General features: G+C 54.7%; 1 protein-coding gene across 4 annotated transcripts in view; it reads right to left on the reverse strand.

Moving 5' to 3' along the window:
- The window catches only part of AP3D1 (adaptor related protein complex 3 subunit delta 1), a 49,942-nt gene extending 32,659 nt beyond the window's left edge, over positions 1–17,283 (reverse strand). For 2 of the 4 annotated variants that reach the window (XM_055248674.2, XM_055248673.2), the window contains exons 1-4: positions 16,894–17,224; positions 5,570–5,665; positions 4,689–4,769; positions 3,973–4,053 (exon numbers count right to left, since the gene is read on the reverse strand). In XM_055248674.2, the coding sequence (XP_055104649.2) occupies positions 3,973–4,053; positions 4,689–4,769; positions 5,570–5,665; positions 16,894–16,989 (354 nt within the window). In that variant the 5' untranslated portion in view covers positions 16,990–17,224. Of the gene's footprint in view, positions 1–3,972; positions 4,054–4,688; positions 4,770–5,569; positions 5,666–16,893 lie in introns of all 4 variants that reach the window. The other 2 variants (XM_055248672.2, XM_063620615.1) reach the window with 2 other exon arrangements.
- Positions 17,284–19,275: the final 1,992 nt, after the last annotated feature.

Consider the following 19,275-nt stretch of genomic DNA (forward strand, 5'->3'; position numbering starts at 1 on the left):
ATACCACAAACCTGCTCTTGGGGAGATATTTTCTTAAGGAAACTCCCAAGACTTCATCTACATATCCATCTACCAAGATCCGTTTTCAGGGTTAACGTTCTGTGGTCAAAATATGACAAGGTCAGCTTTTTTTTTTTTTTTTTTTTTGAGACGAGTCTCACTCTGTCCCCCAGGCTGGAATGCAGTGGTGCAATCTCGGCTCACTGCGACCTCTGCCTCCCAAATTCAAGCAATTCTGTGCCTCGGCCTCCCAAGAAGCTGGGATTACAGGTGCGTGTCACCACGCCCGGCTAATTTTTGTATTTTTAGTACAGATGGGGTTTCACCATGTTGGCCAGGCTGGTCTTGAACTCCTGATCTCATGATCCGTCCGCCATGGCCTCCCAAAGTGCTGGGATTACAGGTGTGAGCCACCATGCAGGGCCAACTGGTTCTTTTAAAAGGACACAGTGGCCACGAGCGGTGGCTCCCGCCTGTAATCCCAGCACTTTGGGAGTCCAAAGCAGGCAGATCACGAGGTCAGGAGATCGAGACCATCCTGACCAACATGGTGAAACCCTGTCTCTACTAAAATACAAAAAATTAGTCAGACATGGTGGTGTACACCTGTAGTCCAGCTACTTGAGAGGCTGAGGTAGGAGAATTGCTTGAACCCAGGAGGCGGAGGTTGCAGTGAGCTGACATTGTACTCCAGATGGGGACAGAGTGAGACTCCGTCTCAAAAAATAAATAAAATAAAATAACAGGCCGGGCGCAGTGGCTCACGCTTGTAATCCCAGCACTTTGGGAGGCCGAGGCGGGCGGATCACGAGGTCAGGAGATCGAGACCACAGTGAAACCCCGTCTCTACTAAAAATACAAAAAAAAATTAGCCGGGCGTGGTGGCGGGCGCCTGTAGTCCCAGCTACTCGGAGAGGCTGAGGCAGGAAAATGGCGTGAACCCGGGAGGAGGAGCTTGCAGTGAGCCAAGATCATGCCACTGCACTCCAGCCTGGGCTACAGAGTGAGACTCCATCTCAAAAAAATAAAAAATAAAAAAATAACACAGTGAGCTGGAAGTAGTGGCACACACTTGTAATCCTACCACTTTGGAAGGCCGAAGCAGGAGGATCACTTGAGCCCAGGGGTTCGAGACCAGCCTAGGCAACGTAGTGAAACCCTCCCGGCCTCTACAAAAAATACAAAAAAATCAGCCAGGCGTGGTGGTGTATGCCTGTAGTCCCAGCTACTCAGGAGGCTAAGGCAGGGAGATCGCTTGAGCCTAGGAGGTCAAGGCTGCAGTGAGCTGCAATTGCGCCACTGCTCTCCAGCCTGGGTGACAGAGCAAAACCCTGTCTCAAAAAAAAAAAAAAAAAAGTAAGAAAATAATTTTTTTTGGGCTGGGCGTGGTGGCTCACACCTTTAATCCCAGCACTTTGGGAGGCCGAGGTGGGCGGATCATGCGGTCAGGGATTCAAGACTAGCCTGACCAACATGGTGAAACCCTGTCTCTACTAAAAATATCCCCCCTCCCAAAAAAAAAAAAAAAAAAAAAGAAAATAATTTTTTTTTTTTGAGACGGAGTCTCGGTCTGTCACCTAGGCTGGAGTGCAATGGCACAATCTCAGCTCACCACAACCTCTGCCTCCTGGGTTCAAGCAATTCTCCTGCCTCAGCCTCCTGAGTAGCTGGGATTACAGGCATGTGCCACCATGCCTGGCTAATTTGTATTTTTAGTAGAGACGGGGTTTCACCATGTTGGTCAGGATAGTCTCAAACTCCCAACCTCAGGTAATCCACCCGCCTCGGCTTCCCAAAGTGCTGGGATTACAGGCATGAGCCACTGCACCCAGCCCAGAAAATAATTTTTTTTATTAAAAAACAAGCCAGGTACAGTAATCACAGCACTTTGGGAGGCTGAGGTGGGCAGATCACCTGAGGTCCAAAGTTCGAGACCAGCCTGGCCGACATGGTGAAACCCTGTCTCTATTAAAAACACAAAAAAATTAGCCAGGTGTAGTGGCACATGCGTGTAATCCCAGCTACTTGGGAGGCTGACGCAGGAGAATTGCTTGACCCCGGGAGGCAGAGGTTGCAGTGAGCCGAGATCACGCCACTGCACTCCAGCCTGGGAGACAGAGCAAGACTCCATCTCCAAAACAAAAAAAATTAGCCGGGCGAGGTGGCGGGCGCCTGTAGTCCCAGCTACTCAGGAGGCTGAGGCAGGAGAATGGCGTGAACCCCTGGGGGGCGGAGCCTGCAGTAAGCTGAGATTGCGCCACTGCACTCCAGCCTGGGCGACAGCGAGACTCTGTCTCAAAAAAAATAAATAAATAAAAACAAAAAATAAAAAATAAAAAACAAAATGAGGCCAGGCACAGTGGCTCACGCCTGTAATCTTAGGACTTTGGGAAGCCAAGGTGGGCAGATCACTTGAGGCTGAGAGTTCAAGACCACCCTGGCCAACATGGTGAAACCCCATCTCTACTAAAAATACAAAAATTAGCCAGGCATGGTGGCGGGCACCTGTAATTCCAGCTACTCAGGAGGCTGAGGCAGGAGAATCGCTTGAACCCAGGAGGCAGAGGGTGCAGTGAGCCGACATCACGCCATTGCTCTCTAGCCTGGGCAATAGAGCGAGACTCAGTCTCAAAACAAAACAAAACAAAACAAACGACACAGTGGACTGCAAACATCGGAAGCACGGGATCCTACACAGAGAAAGCAGGTGCTAACTGGCCGAGCCAGGGCCCACCTGCGTCCGAGGCCAGGCCAGCGGCAGGCACCGGCAGGCACCAGGTCAGAGCGGTGCCTGACACACAGGGTCTAACAGCCCCGAGCACCCGGCAAGGCAGCGGTGGATCTAAGTCCCCAGTGAGGTGCTCACACAGGGACGGGCTGTGCCGAGCCAATCAGCAAGAGACACAAAGCTGGGCACGACATGTGGCCCTCCTTGCTGGGCAGCTGCCACCTGGGTATCTAGGGCGGCCGGAGCCCTCCACCCTCCTCCCTCCAAGTTACCACCTACAAAACCCACTCCCATCCTCCTCTCAGCGGGCCAGACTCCCACCGAGGCCCCTCCTGCTACATGGCCATGACCCAAGAGCCCCACAGCATCTAGGGCGCATGCCGCCCGCGGCCCAGGCAGGACGCCCAGCTCCATAACCTCGCCCACAACGGTGAGCCCAGCACAGCCAACAGTCCCAGGACCTGCACCACACCCTGTGCCGAACATCAGTCACAGCCAGTGCCCCCACACCTGTCCCTCAGCGTGCTGGGAGCCCCCAGCCCTGGTCTTCAGGTCACCCTGTGGGGTTGACAAAACAGCCACAGGGTCCCGCCCTTGCACATGGACATTGGAGAACCAGGACCGTGGCCTCTGATGTGGCCTCTGGGGCCAGAAAGGGGCCAGCTCCCCATGAGAAGGGTGGGCCTGATTCTCCAACACCCCAACCCCTCCATCGAGAGGCGGGAACCAAAGGTGTTCAGAGCTCGGGGCCAAGGAGGACCTTTACTACCCAATGACCTCTGTGACCATTTCAAAATGCAACATTTACATGGTGCTGAAAAATGCACCTCGTGGGACTCAAAAGAAGCCGCGGGCAGGAAGCACCCCACATGGGCAGGGAAGGGCCCACAGCTACAGCAGGCACTACCATGAGGGGAGAAGGGAAGAAAGAGGGCGACTGCAGAGGCCAGCCGCGAGTGGACCCTGGAGCCCCATTCACCGGCCCCTCCGGTGGTGAGCGAGGGAAGGGGGCGCTGCACCGCTCAGCATCCCTCCACCTCACAAGCCCACCAGGCAGCGCAGGCTCAGACCCGCCGGGCCTCTTCTCTGTGTCTGCTGGGAAGACTGTGGCTGTGTAAACCCCGCTCGCACTCAAGGGGGCCACAGGCACCTGCTGCCCGCAGGAAGACGAGTGTGGAAACCAGACGCTCCAGCAGGGGCAGGCTGCACTCAGCACAGAGCGGCCCCAGCCCGGGAACACCTACCTTACGGATCTGATTGGTGGTCAGCATGATGACGTCGGTGCCTTCGTGAAAGCTCTGGGAAGCGGCGAGGTATCCGATTCGCTGGGAAAGAACAGACGAGCACATCAGAGGCTGGGCACCTGCAGCCTCCAGGAGCTCCCAGCTCTGCTCTGCAGCATCCACACCAGGCAGCACCAGCCCAGAAGCAACGCCCTGCAGCCTGGAAGTTGGGGCCACCAGCAAGCGGGAACAAACCCGCACTTGAAAACCAACCCAGATTTCTTCAAAATTCCATGACGAAATTCCCAGAGTTTGGAATATGTATGTGTTTTTTTTTTTCTTGGAGACAAAGTCTTGCTCTGTTGCACAGGCTGGAGTGCAATGGCATGATCTCAGCTCACTGCAACTTCCACCTCCTGGGTTCAAGCAATTCTCCTGTCTGAGCCTCCCGAGTAGCTAGGATTATAGCCGCACGCCACCACGCCCCACTAATTTTTGTATTTTTAGTAGAGATGGGGTTTCACCATGTCGGCCAGCCTGGTCTCGAACTCCCAACCTCAGGTGATCCGCCTGTCTCAGCCTCCAAAAGTGCTGGGATTACAGGCCACTGAATCCACCTTGGGTAGCAAAGCAAGACTCTGTCTCAAGAATAATAATTAAATAAAAATTGGACGGTCATGATGCCTCACACCTGTAAACACTCCCCACCCAGCAGCCTCGCCGTCCCAGAACCTCACCTTGAAGGTGAACTTGGAGGCACTCATCACTTCTATGATGTTGAAGGCGGCCCAGCTGATGTCATATCCCAACATCTGTAACTGTTAAGGGATGCACAGGAAATTGCACTCACAAGCCAAAGCGGAGACAAAGGTTTTCAGCCGCGGCATCAAGCGCTCCCTCCCAGCACACGGAACAGACTCATTCACTGTCAACAAACCACCCAATACATACCCCTGGGGCCTTTCATTTCTTCTTTTGACAAACGACTCTGACATTTAAAAGCTACAGGGACAGGTTAGTGACAGGCACTAAAAAGAGGCTCAATGTCTGCAATTGGCTAACTGACACTTATGGGCACTGGTTACATTCCCCTACCAACCCTTGACGAATCAGCTCCTTGAAATAGTTACGAGACAAGCAGCAGCATGGGGGACCCTGGACGAGCCTTTCGTCTCGCTATCTCCCACGGGGAAACAGGCCAGAGGGAGGAGTGCCCGTCCCCAGCTCACGCACTGATCTGGAACTGCAGCCAGGAAGGGAGCCAGCCCAGGAAGGTCCAGGGCCCCAGCTCTCCCCACTAGACGTCCCGGCCCAGCCGGTGGTGGGAGCCAAGACTGCAGGCGAGGGGCGCCCTTAGTGAACCCCACCCTGAAGAGGACCCCATGGGGCTCCCTCAGGGCTACCACCAGGGCCTGTGGGTTGCCACCCTCTGGCCTGTTTGCCAGCCACGTGACAATCACGGCTCTCCGCTCCAGGACTCCGGGTTGGCCCTGAGTGGCTCACCGACAGGCGGTACCAATGACTGACAGGTGGACAGACAGGCTGATGAACAGGGGACACGTGCTGAGCAGAGAAGCAGCTCGACAGTGCTGGGCGCGGGCCACTGGAAGGTACTTACATACGTCAGCTTGCAGACTGCGTTTGCCTTCACCGCGATGTTGTCCTGCTTCAGCTCCTGCTTGATCTCATCAATGCACTGAGAGATGTATTTTGCCTATAATGGGGGATAAACACAGAAATCACAAACATCTAGCTAAGAGGGCTGGAATAATTATTTCAGGCCAGGCCCGGTGGCTCACGCCTGTAATCCCAGCACTTTGGGAGGCCGAGGCAGGCAGATCACGAGGTCGGGAGTTTGAGATCATCCTGGCCAACATGGTGAAACGCTATCTCTACTAAAAATACAAAACTTAGCTTGGTGTGGTGGCGGGCGCCTGTAATCCCAGCTACTCAGGAGGCTAAGGCAGGAGAATTGTTTAAACCTGGGAGGCAGAGGTTGCACTGAGCCAAGATGACACCACTGCATTCCAGCCCGGGTGAGAGAGCCAGACTCCGTCTCAAAAACAAAAAAGGAAAGAAGCCAGAAATAAGAGAGCACGCCGTGTGATCCTTTTCTGTGAAATGTCCAGATCAGGCCAGTCCAGAGACGAGAAGGGGATTCGTGGGTGCCACAGGCTGGGGGAGGAGACGGGGAAGGTTCGCTTTCTTTCTAGGCTGATAATGTTCTGGAACTTGGCCGTGGTGGTGGCGCACAGCATTCCGCTACACACACCCCACCGTTTGCCTACTCCTTGGTGGACGAACATGTGCGGCCTTCCCACCTTCAGCCAGTGTGACTCTCGCTGCTGTGAAAACCGCGCTCAGGTTTTGGGGGGATGTGTCTGGTGTGTCTGGATCCCCCTGGGCCTGCTCACTAACCGTGTGTGTCTCCAGAACACCATCGAGGACAGTTCTGACCCAAGCGAACTCAGGCACGAGGTCCAGAATGGCAGACGAGGTTCCCAAGGGACAGGCAGACGTGAGGCACCCAACATCGCACCAGAGACAAGCTGGGTCGATGCCATGCTGGCCCCAGAGACAACCCACCCCACCTGGGAGAGAGAGGAGGGAGCAGGAGAGGCTTGGACCGCCTCCATCAGTGGACAATGAGGCACCCACGACAAGCCCGACAGGCCAGAAGTGACGGCTGCCCGGGCCCCGTCCTGCCAGCCCCTACGTCGGGATGCAATGTTCCTCCTGCTGTGCCCACCAGAGGCAAGGATGGCAAGCCCACCCCATCATGCTTCTGTCCCCAGCCCCACTGTGGCTGGCCTCAAAGCAGCCCCAGGAGTACCCACCACTCATGTCACCCGGGACCACACCCCAACCTCGGCAGCCAGCTGCACCAGGCTGGGGAAGGAGCCACAGCTGTGGGGGGGTGGGGGGATGGGGGAGGGCACAGACACATCATATTTTCCTGAATGTTTTATGGTCCAACTCTGTACAATGCAACGAGTGTCACCCGATCCTCCAGACGGGCTTCAAATTACTACACCTCGCCCCAGGACTGTGCTCCCATCCCCGGAGCAAGGATAACCCGCTCCTCCTGCTCAAAGGGTCAGGACTGTTGATGTAAAAGGAAAAGAACAAAAAGACCATCACAGGCGTGGAGAGCTCAGATCCTCAGGAAGGCATGGGGGATGTCAAACGGCGCGGCTGCCGTGGAAAGCAGCCTGGGGTTCCTCCAAGGTTCCACGTGGAGTTACCGCCCCAGCAATCCCACTGCTGGGCGTGCACCCAAGGGGATGGAAAACAGGTGTCCAAACAAAAACAAGCACACGAACACACATGGCAGCACCATTTCTAGTGGCTTGAAACAAGAACAGCCCCCACACTCGCCGCTGATGAATGGATACACACAATGTGGTGGGTCTGCGCCAGTCAACTTACTTGACTTTTTTTTTTTTTAGACGGGGTTTCACTCTCTCGCCCAGGCTGGAGTGCAGTGGTGAGATCACCGCTCACTGCAGCCTCCACACCCCAGACTCAAGTGATCCTCCCCGCTAGCCTCCCAAAGCACTGGGACCACAGGTGTGAGCCACCACGCCCAGCCACTAGTCAGCTTTCCAGGAACTTGGCAGTGGGTCACAACCCTGGGACTCCCTCTTGGCTTTTTAACTTCTGATAAAGTCCAAGTAGCTCCTCTCAGACCAAGCCTCACGCAAACAAACATCTTTTTTTTTTTTTTTTTTTGAGACGGAGTCTCGCTCTGATGCCAGGCTGGAGTGCAATGGCACAATCTCAGCTCACTGCAACCTTCACCTCCCAGGTTCAAGCGATTCTCCTGGCTCAGCCTCCTGAGTAGCTAGGATTACAGGGGCACACCACCATGCCCAGCTAATTTTTGTATTTTTAGTAGAGACGGGGTTTCGCCATGTTGGCCAGGATAGTCTCGATCTCTTGACCTCATGATCCACCAGCCTCAGCCTCCCAAAGTGCTGGGATTTACAGGTGTGAGCTACTGCACCCGACCTAACACTTTTTACTTTTGTAGAGTCGGGGTCTCACTATGTTGCCCAAGCTGGTCTTGAACTCCTGGCCTCAAGTGATCCTCCCACCTTGGCCTCCCACAGTGCTGGGATTACAGGTGTGAGCCACCGCACCTGGCCGGCACTTTTTCTAGTTTTAAAGTTCCGATTCTCAGTCCTTCGCCTCCAATGAATTAAGTCAGCATCTTGAGACCAGGGAGGCCACGTGGTCACAACCTCAGCAGCTAATCCTCGGGTGCTGTCCAGCTCAAAGACCAACGAGCTGAACCCTTGGCACATCCCATGGTGCTTTCCATGTGGCCGCGAGGCTGAGGGAAGCCAGGCCGCTGAGCCGCATGCAGGCTGAGGGCCTGGGAGCTCACCCAGCTCATGAGAGCAAAGCCGGGTCCCCCTCACCCCACTGGGGGCTCTGAGGGGTTTTTTCTTTTTTTAATTTGAGACAGAGTTTCGCTCTTGTTGCCCAGGCTGGACTACAATGGTGTGATCTTGGCTCACCACAACCTCTGCCTCCCAGGCTCAAGTGTGATTCTCCTGTCTCAGCCTCCTAAGTAGCTGGGATTACAGGCGTGAGCCACCACGCCAGGCCACACCTGCCTAATTTTTGTATTTTTGTGTAGAGAGGAGGTTTTTGAAGCCCTGTCTCAAAAAAAATCAAAAAATAAAAAATTAGCTGGGCATGGTGGCGCATCGTGTAGTCACAGCTACTTGCAAGGCTGAGGTAAGAGGACTGATTAAGCCTGGGAAGTCAAGGCTGTAGTGGGCCGTGATCATACCACTGCACTCCAGCCTGGGCAACAGAGCAAGACTGCCTCAAAAAAAAAAAAATAAAAAAGGAAATAAGTGAAAGTGCTGCCTCGGCCAGGGGTGGTGGCTCACGCCTGTAATCCCAGCACTTTGGGAGGCCGAGGCGGGTGGATCGCCTGAGGTCGGGAGTTCGAGACCAGTCTGACCAACGTGGAGAAACCCCATCTTTGCTAAAAATACAAAATTAGCCGGGCGTGGTGGTGCATGCCAGTAATCCCAGCTACTCGGGAGGCTGAGGCAGGAGAATCGCTTGCACCCGTGAGGCAGAGGTTGCGGTGAGCTGAGATCACGCCACTGCACTCCAGCCTGGGCAATAAGAGTGAAACTCCGTCTCAAAAAAAAAAAAAAAGAATTCCAAGTCCCAACAGTAACTGGGTCAGGAAAGGGGATGCGCCGGCGAACTGGTCCATCCTGCCCAGGATAAGTTAACATCCACGATCACCAACACTTCAAATTCAAACAGAAAAGCCACTGAACCCCAAATCCCCAGAAGCAGCATGAAAGGAGCTTCTCTCGCAGAGCGCGCTGCTCTTTCAACAGCCTGGGACGCCGTCCTGCTTTATCCTCTTGTTATGGACAGGCTCAACTCCCTCTGCACCCAGGAGCGGAGCGGCCACGGCCACGGCCACCCTGAGGCAGCATGGAACCGAGGCCCCCACACCGGGACCTACCTCCACTCCCACGACTGAGGCTGGTGTGGCACACTAACACCCAACAGGGCAGAAGCCAGAAACAGCCCTGTCCAGGACCAGACCCCGGCCGGCCCCGTCTAGTCCAGCCCCAGCCCGTCTCTGTGCTCAGTCCTGTAACTCCAGGCCCCTCAGCTCAGCCTGGATGTCTGTGGGGTGGTACGGTCACCATTAAAACCCTCTGAGTCAAGGCGGGGCGCAGTGGCTCACACCTGTAATCCCAGCACTTTGGGAGGCCGAGCAGATCACTTGAGGTCAGGGGTTCAAGACCAGCCTGGTCAACATGGTGAAACACCGTCTCCACTAAAAATACAAAAATTAGCCTGGTGTGGTGGTGCACGCCTGTAATCCCAGCTACTCAGGAGGCTGAGGCAGAATTGCTTGAACCTGGGAGGAAGAGGCTGCAGTGAGCCGAGATCACACACCACTGCACTCCAGCCTGGGTGACAGAGGGAGATTATGTCTCCAAAAACAAAGAAACAAGCAAACAAAAACCCTTCTGGCTCAACTCCACAGAGACAGCAGGTCAGTGGTCGCCAAGGCATGTGGTTTCTCTGTTCTGAACTTATTGTGCTGAATCACTGTACATTTGTAAATATACTGAAATCCACTTAATTTCATGCCTAGAATAGGCAGATTTTATGGCATGTAAATTATATCTCAATACGACTGTTCAAAGAATGGAACCACCTTGGCTCAGCAGCATCCCAGGACAGGACAAAACTCCAGGAAGGATGTGAGACTCCACCTGGACCGCAGCTCCCTGAGGGCTAGAGGCCTGGGCAGAGCAGAGGAGGGTCCTCAGGCCCTGGTCACAGATGAGCAGGAACATTAGGGATCACTCAGCACAGAGTGGGCCACATGGTGGATGCTCAGCAGGCCACCCGGGGTCCCCGCATCCTTCCGCCTGTCTCACTGCCACGTGGACAAGTCAGCCACCAGCCAATCCAAGAACTCCTAGGGCAGTGGTTCCTAGCAGGTGACTCTGCCCCTCCAGGGGACACTGGGCGATGTCTGCAACATCTGTGGTTGCCATGACTTGCAGAGATCTAGGCATGGAGTGGGTGGAGGCCAGGGACGCTGCTCAGTGCCCTGCAGTGCCCCAACGCCCCCACCCCAAGAACGATCCAGCCTGATGTCCACAGTGCCAAGGCTGGGCCAGAGCACACCCAGGGCTGGCGTCACCACTCCTGCCCTCTGGTCTTCCTGGCTCTCCAAAGCTCAATGCAAGTAAGCATCACCCAGAAGACAGTTACAAGGCCAGAGCTCACGCCCACCCACACCCCTCCAGGACCCACATGGCTCGGCCTTGAAGCCACCTCCACACACACACACCAAGCTTTCTGCCCAGAGATTGCCTTTTGAAAACCCCTGCAAAGGAGTAAAACAGACAAAGAGGCCCAAGTCTCTTTGAAGAGAGAGCTCCAGGAAGAACGCAAGCGGCTAAATGCCCATGAACGAGTGAACCGCACTCATAAGCAGGGCAGCTGACACTACGGCTGCACCCCCCAAACACCCCAGCCCTGCTGGCGGTGCGGGAGGCCAGGCTGCGGCTTTCATGCTTGCTGCTGGGAGCGGCTCTGTGGGGAGAGGGCGCTGTCCTGAGGGCTGGGCGCGCTGCACACCTCTACGGCTTGAGTCCATTCATAAAACGACCCCACATGGAAACCACCCACACGTCCGACTATGTATGGAAGCTGTGTGTAAACAACAGAGCACAGCCACCCACGGCAAGGACCGAGGACAGCTCCCTCCCCACCATGACGGCAGCAAAGCATACACACCTTAGGCAATCATATCTATGGTTCAGGCACACGAGTTTAAGTGATAAAACTACAAGCAAGTCAAGGAAATTAAACTTACAGAAGTCAGGATCATTATCATAATAATTAGCTGTACAGGCCGGGCACCTGCCATCCCAGTACTTTGGGAGGCCGAGGTGGGTGGATTACTTGAGGTCAGGAGTTTGAGACCAGCCTGGCCAATACAGTGAAACTCTGTCTCTGCTAAAAATACAAAAATCAGCCAGTTGTGGTGGCGGCCACCTGTAATCCCAGCTACTTCGGAGGCTGAGGCAGAATCACTTGAACCCAGGAGGCAGAGGTTGAAGTGAGCCAAGATCGTGCCGCTGCACTCCAGCCTGGGCGACAGACAGAGCAAGACCCTGTCTCAAAAAAGAAAAAAAAAAAGAAAAGAAAAGAAAAAGCTGTACAATGTCCTATACGCTACATATTTTGCAATTAAAGCTCAGAGGGAAAAAAAGGCGCATTTACAATCTACGCCCTCTGGTCCACCACCACCGTAACAGCACGGGGGATGAGGGCACCTGGACAACGGGGAGGCATTCAGGAATTCTGGGAGACTTTGCTTACCATCAAGTGGGGTCAGGGGCTTTTAATTTGGGGTTGATTCTGCCTCCAAGAGACACTCTGGTCTGTGCACACCTGTGGCTGGCATGACCAGAGGAGCCCCTGGCAGGGAGTGGGTGGGGGCGGGGATGCAGCTCAGCACCCTGTAGTGCCCAGAACAGCTCTACCCAGAGAATGATCCAGCCCCAACACCCACAGTGCTGAGGGGCAGATGCTGATCTAGTGGAATGACTGACGTTATTAACAGAGAAAACGCGCTCAGTTCAGCCGGGCGTGGTGGCTCACACCTGTCATCCCAGCTCTTTGGGAGGCCAAGGCTGGCGGATCACCTGAGGTCGGGAGTTCAAGACCAGCCTGACCAACATGGTGAAACCCCGTCTCTACTAAAAATACAAAAAATTAGCCGGGGTAGTGGCGCATGCCTGTAATCCCAGCTACTAGGGAGGCAAGGCAGGAGAATCGCTTGAACCTGGGAGGCGGAAGTTGCAGTGAGCCGAGATCGCGCCATTGCACTCCAGCCTGGGCAACAAGAGCAAAACTCTGACTCAAAAAAAAAAAAAAAAAGCACAATTCAAATCTAATATCTTTATATCTTTTCCTTTCTTTTTTGAGTTGGAGTCTGCTAGGGAGGCTGAGGCAGGGAGAACTGCTTGAACCCAGGAGGTGGAAGTTGCAGTGAGCCAAGATTGTGCCACTGCACTCCAGCCTGGGCAACACAGTGAGACTCTGACTTGGAAAAAAAAAAAAGAAAAAAGAAAAAGAAAATATGGGTTGGGCACGGTGGCTCACCTGGTAATCCCAGCACTTTGGGAGGCCAAGGTGGGCAGATCACAAGGTCAAGAGATCAAGACCATCCTGGCCAACATGGTGAAACCCCATCTCTACTAAAAATACAGAAATTAGCTGGATGTGGTGGCGCTCACCTGTTGTCCCAGCTGCTGGGGAGGTTGAGTCACTTGAACCTGGGAGGTGGAGGCTGCAGTGAGCCGAGATGGTGCCACTGCACTCCAGCCTGGCGACAGAGCGAGACTTAGTCTCAAAAAAAAAAAAAAAAAAAAAAAAAAAGAAAAAGAAAAAAAGGCTGGGCACAGTGGCTCACATCTGTAATCCCAGCACTTTGGGAGGCCAAGGCGGGAGGATCACGAGGTCAGGAGATCAAGACCACAGTGAAACCCTGTCACTACGAAAAATACAAAAAATTAGCCGGGCGTGGTGGCGGGAGGCTGAGGCAGGAGAATGGCGTGAACCCGGGAGGCAGAGCTTGCAGTGAGCCCAGATCGTGCCACTGCACTCCAGCCTGGGGACAGAGCGAGACTCCGTCTCAAAAAAATAAAAAAATAAAAAAGAAAGAAAGAAAAAATGGAGAAAACTTTCCAAAAACTATGAAAAGGACTTGTGAGAATGAAATATTAAGTCGTTTGGTTTTTGTGCCAATTCTATCGAGCTTTAGAAGCTGAGGACACTCCCAAGTGGACCAAGACACATACACAAGACCACTACTTCTTACGCTTTTTGGACTCATCTTGATGGGTTTTGCATGGGAACCCGATACGTTCACATGTGCACACAAATATCATACGCAGATATCAAAGTTTCAGGACAGGACAGTTACTGTATGTGCCTGCACTCTGGTCTCTTCTAGTTTCTTTTCCTTTTTCTTACCTAGCATAACTATTAAATTGAATTCACAACCCACAAAGAGGTCACAGCTTGAGGATTGGAAAACAGTGAACTAGACAACCTCAGCGCTCTGGCGCTTCCAGGAAACCGCGTGTCACTGCAGCATCCTCTGCATCACCCAGCAAGGAGGGAGGCGACTGTCATCTCCACTCACACGGGAGGAGACAGAGCAGGCGGCTCTCCATGGGCCGCCCCATGAAGTCAGCCAGTCAGCCCAAGCACCTGGACTCAGATCACCCAAAGCTCATGCAATTTCCACTCCATCGCACTGCCTTTCCACGTGGCCTTCAAAGTCATTGCTAAGCTTTGTTTCCATGATGCCACACTCAAGTTTTAGGTGAAAATTTATTACGAAATGGAAACTTTTTTTGGAAACTATACTGCTGCAGAAAATGCACACTGTCTAGAGTCTTCGCTGCGGGTGCAGTGCGCGGGAGGGAAGAACCTACAACATACGGTCTACAGGACAGCTGCTGTTTAAAAGTGAGTGGGGGTGCTGGGGGGGACGACTAGAACTGTCATTGAATGGTCATTTGCTGCTCTCCAATCAGGAGACTCCAGCAACTGCAGAGAACATCCAGAATCAGCCGGGCGTGGTGGCTCACGCTTGTAATCCCAGCACTTTGGGAGGCCGAGGCGGGCGGATCACGAGGTCAGGAGATCGAGACCACGGTGAAACCCCGTCTCTACTAAAAAATACAAAAAATTAGCCGGGCGCGGTGGCGGGCGCCTGTAGTCCCAGCTACTCGGAGAGGCTGAGGCAGGAGAATGGCGTGAACCCGGGAGGCGGAGCTTGGAGTGAGCCGAGATTGCGCCACTGCACTCCAGCCCGGGAGACAGAGCGAGACTGTCTCAAAAAAAAAAAAAAAAAAAAAAAAAAGAACATCCAGAATCAGACACGAACACCTGAGTTACCACCCTCTGGACCATAACAATGGTCTTCCGGTGAGAAAGCCAGGATTCCCAGACACTGCGTGTCCTGAGTGAAAAAACCCACCTGCCAATGGCAGGGCCAATGAGGAAGCCTGGGACTTTCTTTTTTTTTTTTTTTTTTTTTGTTTTCTTGAGATGGAGTCTCGCTCTGTCGCCCAGGCTGGAGTGCAGTGGCGCAATCTCGGCTCACTGCAAGCTCCGCCTCCCGGGTTCACGCCATTCTCCTGCCTCAGCCTCTCTGAGTAGCTGTGACTACAGGCGCCTACCACCACGCCCAGCTAATTTTTTGTATTTTTAGTAGAGACGGGGTTTCACCGTGGTCTCGATCTCCTGACCTCGTGATCCGCCCGCCTCGGCCTCCCAAAGTGCTGGGATTACAAGCGTGAGCCACCGCCCCCGGCCTAGCCTGGGACTTTCAAGGACAGCCCTGCCCCATTTTAAAAATGCTTCCCAGCCGGGTGCAGTGGCTCACACCTGTAATCCTAACACTTTGGGAAGCTGAGGCAGGCGGATCACCTGAGGTTAGGAGTTTGAGACCAGCCTGACCAACATGGTGAAACCCTGTCTCTACTAAAAATACAAAATTAGCTGGGTGTGGTGGTGCATGCCTGTAATCCCAGCTACTCAGGAGGCTGGGGCAGGAGAATCGCTTGAACCTGGAAGGTGAAGGTTGTGGTGAGCCAAGATCACGCCTTTGCACTCGGGCCTGGGCAACAAGAGTGAAACTCTGTCTCAAAAAAAAAAAAAAAAAAAAAATGTTTCCACCACCAATACCCCCTAGAAGGGGCCCAAGCTTGTGGGGAAGGCGCTATCAACTCACACCAATTCCAAAGGAAGAAACCCAGGCTCAGGGGCTTCCCAGTGAAGACAGGCACATCCCCCTGAAAACCACGCCCCAGACTAGAGGTGTGGTCCTCCGCTGGACAGACCCCCCTGGCCCATCAACAGGATCCCAGAACAGGCTGCTCAGTGACATGCGCTGAAGGGGGCAGGGATGGGTGCTGGGAGATCCTGCCTGTGCAGAAAAAGTCCTCTCGGGAAGCAAACCACATTTCCAATCTGCTGAACCAAGCTCAGTAAAAACCAGGCCCATCAGCGATGCTTTCAACTCACAAAGAATCTGAACATTACTCCAGTTAGTTACACGTTGTAACCAAAGCAGTTAGGAGAGCTTCTGAGATGAAGAAAACCAAGGATGCCAAAGGGAAGGGGGGTGGAGAAGAACAAAAATGACCTCATTAAGGTGGGGGCAGGCGAAGCCACACCACTTCCAGAAAAGTGTAAAGGTGTAACAATACGGCAACAGCTCAGGTTCCCAGAGAGAGGGACATGGGCTGAGGGACATGGTGCCAGGAAGCAAGTCCCTTAACTTCCCTGCCCTCCTGGGCACCTCGTCCCGGACACAGCCTCTGGTACTGGGACTGGTGCGGTATCAGACGGCGGCTCTCCTTCAGGCCGGCCTTGCTGTCCACGCAGGAAAGCAGGCAGGCAGTCGCTCAGGTACAACACTTTCTAAGGCTCCCACTGCCCAAGGGCTGCACGGGTATCCTTAATGAAGCCAGACACTTGGTGGCCACTATGCCCATTCTTCTTCAATCTAGGTCACAGGTTGGGGGAAGGGAGGGGCGGGAAGGAAACGATCCCCATAGTTGTAATTTTACTTCTGGAAAACCATTTCCTCGCCCTGGCTTTAAGGTTCCTACTTGAAGTCAGCTTCCCCATTCCAGGTTCCCGCAAGCTGCTACCTCACTGGGGCTTAGGATGCCGCTGTCCTTCCTCCCTCCTAGCAGCAGCCCCATCTTCCTGGGAACCGGGGCACTGGAGGCAAGGCCCCAAGACCCTGCCTGGTTCCGAGCCAGGCCTCAGGGAGCGACCTGGACACGCATTTACACGACCCACAAGGAAGAAGGAGTTTCTCCAGGGACGGCCCAGGACCCCCTGCCTCGGCCTCCCGGGGAGGGTCCGGGGGCGGGGCCCGGGCCCCTGCATTTTTAATCGGTGATTCGGAAACACACTCAGGTTGGAGAAGCTCTGCCCAGAGACCTCGCAAGTCTCCTGGGAGGGTGGCCCGAGCCAGGGAGCAGGTGGGCCCGAATCTCCCTCTGAGAGAGTAAACCGAGGGTCCAGGGGGAGGGCACCCATCGGCGGGGCCCAGGGCATTGCACTTTGAACAGCGCTTCCCCCCGATGATCCGATGAGGCGAGGATCCGAGATGTGCTGCTCCAAGGCCTTCGCCCCTCGGGGGGAAACTGAGGCTGGGGGACCGAGGAGGTGGGCGGCGCCCCAGGCCCAGGCCAGGCAGGGCCGGAGCCCAAAGCGGGACCTCCAACTAAGACAGAGCCCGGGCAGGCGGCAGGCCGGGCAGGCCCAGTGAGCAGGGCTGGGCCCTGGGCCGGGGCGGTGACCAGGCCGAGCAGCCCCTTGGCGCGCCGGGCTCACCTCGTCCTCCTTGTGGTTACGGATGCCGCGGACCAAGTCCTGCAGATTCTTATCAAACATGCGGTCGATGCTGCCCTTCACCATCTTGAGGGCCATCGCGGCGGCCCACGGGCTTTTGCCTCGGGAGGCCCGCGGCTGGGCGCCGTGAGGGGGCCCGGAGCCCGTGCCTGCCGCCCGCGGAGCGCCGCGCTGCCGGCCGCTGCGGCGGGGCAAGCTCCCAGGCCAGGGCGGCGGCGGAGCCCAAGGACCGCGGCAGAGGCGGCGACCCGCTCGGCAGGTGCCGCGATCCCGCTCCGGGCCACTTCCAAATGGCGGACAAGATGGCGGCTGGTCAGCTGACGACAAGCGCCCGGTCCCAGCCGAGCCGGCCCCGGAAGCCCCGCCTCCCAGAAAGCCCCGCCCCGCCATCTCCCCAGCGGGGAGACGCTGCGTTTCCCTGACGACGACAGGTAGCCCAATGGAAATGTGGCACCACCTTCTCCGGCTCGCGGCCCCGCCTCTTCCGGCCCAAGGACTGCGCTCTCATTGGTCAGTGGCCTCCGGAACTCCGCCTTCTTCCTCGTTCTGCGCTCTAGCCACGCCCCTTAGATGCTGGCCCTGACCCTCCCATCAGCTGACAGGTGTAGGCGTGGCTGGATGTGGGCGGGGCGCCCACGTGGAGCTTAGCCGGCAAGTTCCCGAGGAAGACTGGAGCTCCGCCTTTCCTGAGTGTAATAGCTGACGCTGCCTGAGAGCCTTCAAACCCAAGGCCTGGGTGGGGGAACGGATCCTGTGGTTCCTGCAGCCTCACAACATCCGGTGAAATGGGCAAGACAGACATTAACATGCCCACAGGAAGAAAATGAGGCCAGAGACAGGACTACGGCATTGTCATTCATTCAGTAAACATTTGTCGAAGACCCATTCTGTGTGCCAGGCATGGTAAGTGGTGCTGGGCATGCAGCAGTAAATGAGATATACTGAGTCTCTGCCCTCCGAGATACATCATTGAGATTGTAAAAAAAGCTCTGGAAGCTTGTCCAGGCGTGGTGGCTCATGCCTGTAATCCCAGCACTTTGGGAGGCCGAGGTGGGAAGATCACTTGAGGTCAGGAGTTCGAGACCAGCCAGGCCAACATGGTGAAACCCTGTCTCTACTAAAAATACAAAAATTAGTTGAGTGTGATGGTGGACACCTGTAATCCCAGCTACTCGGGAGGCTGAGGCAGGAGAATCCCTTGAAACCAGAAGGCAGAGGTTGCAGTGAGCCGAGATGGCGCCACTGCACTCCAGCCTGGCAACAGAGCAAGACTTCGTCTAAAAGAAAAAGAGAGAGAGAAAGTAATCGCAATAAAAACTGGGGTAATGCCGGGCGCGGTGGCTCAAGCCTGTAATCCCAGCACTTTGGGAGGCCGAGGCGGGCGGATCACGAGGTCAGGAGATCGAGACCATCCTGGCTAACACGGTGAAACCCTGTCTCTACTAAAAATACAAAAAATTAGCCGGGCGTGTTGGCGGGCGCCTGTAGTCCCAGCTCCTCGGGAGGCTGAGGCAGGAGAATGGCCTGAACCCGGGAGGCGGAGCTTGCAGTGAGCCGAGATCGCGCCACTGCACTCCAGCCTGGGTGACACAGCAAGACTCCGTCTCAAAAAAAAAAAAAAAACAAAAAAAAAACTGGGGTAAGATGGGCCAGGCGCGGTGGCTCACGCCTGTAATCCCAGCACTTTGGGAGGCCGAGGCAGGTGGATCATGAGGTCAGGAGTTCGAGACTAGCCTGGCCAATATGGTGAAACCCCGTCTCTACTAAAAATACAAAAATTAGCCGGGCATGGTGACATGCGCCTGTAATCCCAGCTACTTGGGAGGCTGAGGCAGAAGAATCTGTTGAACCCAGGAGGCAGAGGTTGCAGTGAGCCGAGATCGTGCCACTGCACTGTAGTCTGTTGTCTCAAAAAAACAAAACAAAAAAACTGGGGTAAGATATTTACAATACATATATCTGACAAATGACTTATATCCTGGCGGGGCAGGATGGCTGACACCTATAAAATCCCAGAGTTTAGGAAGAATCGCTTGAGCCCAGGAGATAAAGGACAGCTAGAGCAATATAGCTGTCAGACCCCTCTTAAAAAAAAAAAAAAAAAAGGCAGACGGAGGGGAGGATGGGCACAGTGGTTCAAACCCGTAATTCCAGCACTTCAGGAGGCCTAGAGGGACAGATCACATGAGGTCAGGAGTTTGAGACCAGCCTGGCCAACATGATGAAAGTCCATCTCTACTAAAAATTTAAAAATTAGCCAGACGTGGTGGAGGGCACCTGCAATCCGAGCCACTCAGGAGACTGAGGCAGGAGAATGACATGAGTCCAGAAGGCAGAGGCTGCAGTGAGCTGAGATCACACCAC

This window comes from Symphalangus syndactylus, chromosome 17, assembly GCF_028878055.3.
Source record: "Symphalangus syndactylus isolate Jambi chromosome 17, NHGRI_mSymSyn1-v2.1_pri, whole genome shotgun sequence".
Taxonomy (NCBI): domain Eukaryota; kingdom Metazoa; phylum Chordata; class Mammalia; order Primates; family Hylobatidae; genus Symphalangus; species Symphalangus syndactylus.